Source organism: Dryas octopetala, chromosome 9 (genome assembly GCF_963921425.1).
Source record: "Dryas octopetala chromosome 9, drDryOcto1.1, whole genome shotgun sequence".
NCBI lineage: Eukaryota > Viridiplantae > Streptophyta > Magnoliopsida > Rosales > Rosaceae > Dryas > Dryas octopetala.
In genome coordinates, this window is record NC_141374.1 from 19,596,121 (window position 1) to 19,604,029 (window position 7,909).

General features: G+C 48.3%; 1 protein-coding gene across 1 annotated transcript; it reads left to right on the top strand.

Moving 5' to 3' along the window:
* The first annotated feature begins 5,307 nt into the window (after positions 1-5,307).
* Positions 5,308-6,364, top strand: LOC147275413 (anthocyanidin 3-O-glucoside 6''-O-acyltransferase-like). Its single transcript, XM_086228411.1, has 2 exons — positions 5,308-5,836; positions 6,186-6,364. Exons 1-2 carry the CDS (start codon positions 5,308-5,310, stop codon positions 6,362-6,364), a joined length of 708 nt encoding a protein of 235 aa, XP_086084537.1.
* Positions 6,365-7,909: the final 1,545 nt, after the last annotated feature.

The following is a 7,909-nucleotide window of genomic DNA, read 5'->3' on the forward strand; positions in this document are numbered from 1 at the left end:
TCCGGCCCGATGCTCGGCATATTACAGACTCATCAGGTCTATAAACTCATGTGTCGAGCGGGCGCGCCATTTCCGGCCCGATGCTCGGCATATTACAGACTCATCAGGTCTATAAACTCCCGTGCCGAACTAGCGCGCCACTTTCGGCCCAATGCTCGGCATGGTACAGACTTATCAGGTCTATAAAAATCCCTGTCTGAGCCGAAGCGACTTCCTACAGTCCTAACGTTCAACAGGATATTTCTAAAAGAAAAATATACACTCCAACCAAAACTTTCATCGTGCATGCCGAGCCGATCTGAAAGTAGGTTTGAATATTTTTCTCAAAAAACTGCATTCCTAAATATCTCAATGGGTATGCCGAGCCCATCCGAGATGACTAGGGTTTTTTAAATTTTTACTTATCCTGGTTATGCTTATCAAGCTGATCCGAGGACAAGTTCTAATTTATCATCACCATTCATTTTCATTTTAATCGGCATGCCGAGCCGATCTCAAAATGTCTTGGTTCTTATTATGTTTTCACTTTTATCATTTTTCTTTTCCATGTGTTATTAGTTTTTGTCGTTAGCTTAATTTCCGAGCCGAACTGACAGCAGCTTGTATCATATAAAGAAAATTCTGATAAAATTAAACAACATAAAACCAAATACAAATTGTTCCAAAAACAATTAAACCCGAGCCACACTTCGGCTCGGGAACAAAAAACAAAAACAAGACAACATAAAATCATGCTATCATGCAGATCGCTCGGCAGGGCCCTCCTGGATCGGCTCGGTAGACTCCTCGGGCGTCTCCTCGCCGAGCTGCACCACCTCAACCCCGCCGATCTGCATCTCAGCATTGGGATCGGATTCGGGGACCGGGGGAATCGGGGTCGGCTCATATGCAGGCAGTGGAGGATCTTCCGGAGTCGGCTCGACTTCGGCGCGGACTTGGCGATCGAGAGGAGGAAGCTCATCCTGTTGACTTCCCTGGGTGTCTTCGTCGTCCTCGGACTCGCCAAGGAATGATACATCCCAGTCCGGCCTCTTCGATTTGATCGCCTCCAAAAGCTCCTGATACCCATCAAAATGGGCATCAGCCAGTGCCTGGGCGCTCGGCACTTCAGATCGACGTCGGAGTTCGACATTCTCGATCCTCCGTTCAGCGGCCTCGATGTCTCGCTGGAGATCGCCGACATAATGCCTCAAGTCCGCCACATTTTGCTCCGAGGAGGCAAGCTCCTTGCCGAGCCGACCGACCTCCTCCTCCTTCCTGGCCAGCCTGGATTGCAGACCCTCCGACCGTTCGCGCTCGGCATTGACCGTCCGCTCGGCCTCGGCCAACTTCTCTTTCAGCTCTACGACCCGTGCCCGAAACCTCTCCAGTTTCGCCTCGGCATCGACGGCGGCCTTAGCAGCTTCGAACTGCCTCATGGCGAGCTGCAAGAGAAACAAATTCATTACTAATCCGGACCGAGCGAATAAGACGAAGTCCGAAGTAAAAAAAGACTTACCAACATGGCCTGGCGGGATACGATCAGAGCCTGGTGGCTGAAGCCCGGCTCGCCATGGTCAGTCCACAGCCCCTCCTGCACCCTCGCGGTCATCACGCGCTTAAGGCCCGTGACGAACGGCTCGAGGCCGGGGTCTACCTCCATCGCCTTCAGGGGCGCCGAACCGGACGCTCCGGCACCAGAACCGCCGGGCTCGGCCCGAGCCCTCTTCTCCACCGGGGCCTCGGCCTGGGGAGCCTTCCTCTTCTCTGCCTGCCGAACCGGTCTCGGCGCAGGAGATCTAGGCTGAGCTGCCGCCGGGGCAGGAGCCTGGACCGGCTCGGCAGGGGTCCGCCCCGCTGCCTTCTTCTGGACGCTCCGAGCCGCTTTCTTCCTAAGGCGAACCTCCAGTTCGGTGGGCGCCATTCCCCTCTCGGCTCTAGGATTCCACCTGGGCACAAACCAGGAGATCCCGCTCTGTCGGATCTGAGTCTCCCCGAGCAGGAACTTGGTTGACAAGTACTCTCCTGGTGAGTCCCTGATCGCGGCGATCTGGTCCTTGAGCTCACCTCGGAGCTTGTACTTGCCCCAGCTTACTGCGAAGGCGAAACCAAAAAGAGTTAGACAAAAATATAATACAATTAACACAAGACATATGCAAATTGTCCTCGGACCGGCCCCAAATTCCCAATGCCCACCTGGAATTCTAAAAGCTCTGGGCACCCGAGCCGAGGTGATTCTGTTCGGATCGGCGAACTCCCAATCCCCAGAGACAAAGAAATATCTTTTCTTCCATGTCTTCTGGGAGGAGGGATTCCCACCGAAGAGTGGCCCCGAGTACGCCTGGAGGTTGTAGAATCCGAGCTCGCTCTGCTTCGACCTCAGTGCGTAATTGCAGAACAGGATATCCTTGTGTGGCACACACTTGTGCACTTTGTGCCACAAGATGTGCATGGACAGGATGATCCTGTATACGTTCGGGTTCAGCTGGTGTGGCGCCGCGCCGATCGTCGCGAGCCAGTCCTGCAGGAAGGTGTGCAGGGGAAGCCGAACCCCATTCTCAAACATCTCCGGGTACATGGTCACCCATCCTATCGGGGGTCGGCTCGGCTTCTCCCCCTCGGTCGGCAACCTCATCAGCACGGAGTCGGGGACTGAGTATCTACTCCTCAAATCCCTGAGATGGTACTCGGTCATCTCATTGGGGATCTGATCGGCCTTCCACGGCAGTTCCTCGTAGAAGTCCGGGTCGATCGGACTCCCCGTCACCCCCTGAGCCGAGGTCGACGCCTCGTGCCCCCTATCCCTTTCATCCGAGCCCGAGGTGAGTCTGCTCGGAATGGTGGCGATCGGCTCGACGTCGAGAGGTTCTTCGTCACCTCCTTCGACCGTCCCTTGTTCCCAGTCGGAACTCAGTATCTCGGGGTTTTCCTGATCCCCTCGGGCTCGGCGCTCTCCTCCCGGATTGCGGTTCAATGCCGAGCCGGCCTCGTCCAACTCTTCGGACAAGCCATCCCAACTCGCCTCACCCGCAGGTGGGCTTCGGCTCGGCTCGGCCTCACCCACAGATGGGCTTCGGCTCACCTCGGCCCCACTGTCTCCCTCGAAGGCTTCCCCCGATCCGAGCCGACCACTCGAATCAGTCTCTGACATTACTAACAGTTTTTCTACTTTCTCTCTCTCACTTTATGGATCAAAAAGTTCTTTTTCTCAAGAACACCAAGAACACACCCAGAAAAACCCGAAAAACACAAAAACTCAAGAATGGACAGAATCACTTACTGGTTTTTGTCCGGCCAATCCCTCCACCCCTCACACACTCGGAATGGCTTCGTCTATGATTACGCTTGCCCGAAACCGTGACCGAACTGCTGCACTAACGACGGAGGTAGGAGGAAATTCACGGCGGAGGAGGGAAGAGTTTGCAGAGAGAGAGTGGGAGTTTCTGAAAAAGTTGGAAAGTGAGAGGGAAGAGAGAGAAAGGCATGATTTATACCCCCATGCAAACCGATCTCAGCCCTTCATTTCTGGCGCTTCATATGCCAGATCTTGACACCTGTCAAACATTCAAAAAAATACCCATAACGAGGTGACCCTTACGTTCCCCCATGCAGAAATCAAACGTCTCTTCACCTGTCCCTGAGATATTTTGACTAATCACAAGTCGTCTTGTGTTCGGATCTTCGGGAACCTGGGCTCGTAGGGTTCGGCTCGGATCAAGCAACATACTACCTTTGGGATTGTCCTTACACTCCAACTTCCAATCCACCACTGCTCGCTCGGATCGGAAGTTGGGGGACTCCTGTTTGTGGGAAAATCCACATCAATCCGAACAGCCAATCACAGCTCGACACGTGGCTGGTCAACATCCACCTCGGAGTTTGACTCTCAGTGGTCAAAACTTTGACCCCCACGTCATCACCACTCGGCATCGCCTCTGCCAGCTCAGACCGGATCTCCACGCCGGCCCTCCATGTTCGGTCCGAGCCGAACCGATGATCTTCCGTGGGATCGAGTGTCCATCTTCCCACGATCATCCCGGTCCGGCTCGGCTCGGCACGGGAGATGGCCTCTTTTCGGGTTCTGGCGTCGACCAGTTAGAGCTCGGAAAGACCCCCAGTCTATGGGACCGGCTCGGCCTGGAATCCCATGCCCGATCCGACCACACATGGACTTCGTGTCTTCACATGAAAACATGTGTTCGTATCGGCTCGGCTCGGCTCTCCGCCGCCATTCCCAGGAAGATCACGATGGGACGAACCGCCACACTTGAATGCACCTGACACAATCTTCTGACAGACAGAATATCAGGCTTGCATTCATGACTGCTGGACAGTTTGCCTGGACCTTCCAACCTTGCATTTAATGCAGCATTCAATGCTGAGGAAGCAAGCAGCTGAGCATGCAACTAGGTCTGACCAGGTGCGTGGGTCTCTGGCAACCATTCATTCACATGCAGGTAACTTATTCATTAAGTTTTCCTTTGCCTATATAAGGCACCACATATGCACAAAATGAAGCATCTAGCAATCTATCAATACACACGCTAAACACTTTGCATTTCCATCCAAAAAAGAGCCTACCCAACTTGCTGAGAATAACCCAGAACATTTGCCTTGTTCTTCCCATTCTCCCAAGTTCTTCCTTTGTTCTTCCTCATCCACCATCAAACACCACCACTGATTTCATCATCGGAGTGTGTTTGGCTGGTACCACACCGGTCCATCTCCTTTGATCTTGTTTTTGTCTACAGGAAGATCTCAACCAGCATCCACTTCATCATCCAGCGAAGCACTTGATCAGCCAGATCAGCATATCTAAGTTGTTGCATCTACCTTACGAGAATTTGCATCAACACTAATGTTTGACAGTTTGAGCATAAAATTTAAGGAAGAATATGTTTAAGCCTCCCAAGCCTCCATTGACAGTTTCTCTATAATTGAAGTGTCAGAATCGGATAGTTGCTTGGAATTAATTGAGAAATTCCCAAACATACCCTCCCAATTAAAATTCCCAATTCCACCACGCTTTCTGCACGCACATCAAATGCAACATTTTTTAATTACATTTCCTAGTCTTCATTGAGTTCCCATCATCAAATATTATTTACAATCACCACATGTTTCCAATATGCACATTTATATTAACTTTAATCACCACATGTTTCCAATATATGCACTCTCTCTCTCTCTCTCTCTCTCTCTCTCTCTCTCTCTCACATCAATGGCTAAACTCTCCAAAGTGAAGGTTCTTGAGCAAAGCCAAGTCTCTCCACCGCAATGCTCAGCTCCTCCGCAAACCTCTCTCCCTCTAACCTTCCTAGACATACCATGGCTCTTTCTTCTCTCCAAGCCAACCTCTTTTCTTCTATGAATTCCCGTTTACCACTTCCCATTTTACTTCCACCACTCTCCCCTAAGAATTGGATTATTGATCTATGCAACGAGGGAAATGAGTCACTACCGGTACATTTATCACCTTACGATCTAACAGGTGCATTTGTATGGGTTTGTTTGATTAAAAGTCAAGAAAATAATGATCCTAACCACAAGTGTTGTGGTGAGGATCCGAATTATTTTGGGTTTATTGTGGGTGGGTTAACGCGTTTGGACCATCTAGTACCGGCAACCTATTTCGGCAATTGTGTCGGATTTGGCCGGTCAATGGTGGTGAGGAATGAGTTGTTGGAGGAAGGTGGGATTGTTGCGGCGGCGAGAGCAATCAGAAACACTATTAAGAAGTTGGACAAGACAATTTTTGGAGGGGCAGAGAAATGGATTTCGGAGTGGGAGGTGATGTTTGGGTTGAAGCTCCATGTTATGGTTTCCGGGTCACCTAAGTTAGACCTTTATGAGACGAGTTAATTATACTTACACCCCCTGAGGTTTATCGTCTTTTCACATACACCCCTTGAGGTTTCAAACTATTACATATAATCCCCTACAAGAGAAAAAAATAAATAAACAAAAAATAAAATATTTGTATTGAGGTTGAACTTTACACCTTGAGTAATCTTATTAGGCCATTTAACCCCTTAGCATGCCTTTTTGCATAATTTTTCATCATTTTTTGCTCACTATAGGGGGTTATATGCAACAGTTTTGAAATCTCAGGGGGTGTATGCGTAATTATTGAAACTCCAGAATGTGTATATGAAAAGACAATAAACCTCAAGAGATGTAAGTATAATTAACTCTTTATGAGACTGATTTTGGATGGGGCAGGCCCAATAAGATAGAGGATATTGGAATTGATGGTATGAAGGCTATTTCACTCACCGAGAGTAGAGACGTGTTGGGTGGCATGGAGGTTGGCTCGGTCCTACCAAAGCCTCAAATGGATGCTTTTACAACTTTTTTCGTTGAGGGACTAAATGGTATTCCTTGACTTGATTGATATGTAGCCTATGTATGTGTATGTTTTGTCTTAATTCTTGTGTGTTTTGTCATCAGTTTACAATAACGCTTACACAAAATTACTTCATACATGCTTATTACTTTAGACTGTCTAGTCAACATTTAGGACTTAAGAATTAGTTTTTTATGTTTTCAAGTGTGTTAACTCAAAATCCGTGAGTTTAAACCTAAAACTTAAGTTTTAAATATTGATTATACACTATAAACACTACACGAGAAAATAGTTTTTGCATCGGGATTTTGTGACAACACTATTGCGACTACAAGGCTGCTGTCTCATACGCCTCTACTGATTGTGACAACAAAGTCATTATGTCATGTGTTTTTTGAGTATTTGATTTCGTCCTATTTTAAAGTATTAATTTGTAATTTTTTTAAATTGAGGTATCAACTTGAAAAAATACATAAATTTAAAGTAATTTAGGCTAATGTTAAAGTCATAATCCATTTGAATTAAAATACTTAAATTAACTAGGTCATATTTACTGAGGAAAACAGCTGCAACGCATATATACTACTTAATTAAATACTAAGAAACGATATTATTTTACTTTTGACTCTAATATAATAGCAAATGGTCGGTTGTCAAGTGTTTACACTTTACGCAAATTGGCTATCTCTTGGTGTCAGATTCCACTCTTTGACTGCAGCCAGACAAAACTTGATTGAGACATAAAAGTTACATAACTAATCAATTTTTAATTGGATTGATTTTTTAGAGATGATATTGATGTAAAAAATGAAGGGGTTGAGATAAAAAATTAAACTGCAAAATATAAGAAAATCTGAAAATGTTGATTAAGAAAAGAAGCTAGCATTCTGATTTATGAAATATTGTCACGATTTGTGATGGCAGCCATAATAGCCGTACGATTTGATTTGAGTGCTGCTATTTGCACACCTTAAATTTCTCTTTGCACACTCTTTTTTGAAAAAAAAAAAAAAAACTCAAGGGAAAAGACCATTTGGCCCTTCCCTCACCCACACACCCCCATCCATTTTTCTTTTTGCACACCCTCCCTAAACAGAAAAAAAAAAAACACACACACACACCAAAAACTCACACACCCCATCCCCATCTCCCCCCCCCCCCGTACACACCCCCTCCCCACCTCTCCACCATGCTGCACCACCCTCCCCGCGCGCAGCACCACCACCGTGCGCCCACCACCCTGCTGCACCACCCTCCCTGCGCCCACCACCATGCTGCACTACCCTCCCCGCGCGCAGCACCACCACCTTGCGCCTACCACCTTGCTGCACCACCCTCCCCGCGCACAGCACCACCACCGTGCGCCCACCACCCTGCTGCACCACTCTCCCCGTGCCCACCACCATGCACCACCCATCTCTCTCCTCCCTGCTGCACCACCTTCCCCGCGCCCAACCCAGCCCCGACCACCCCAGCCCTCCAGCCACCGCACGCAGCGCTCTCTCTCTCTCTCTCTCTCTCTCTCTCCTTCCCTCTCTCCTCTCACCCAGCAGACAGCCAAACAAATTAAAAAAAAAAAAATGC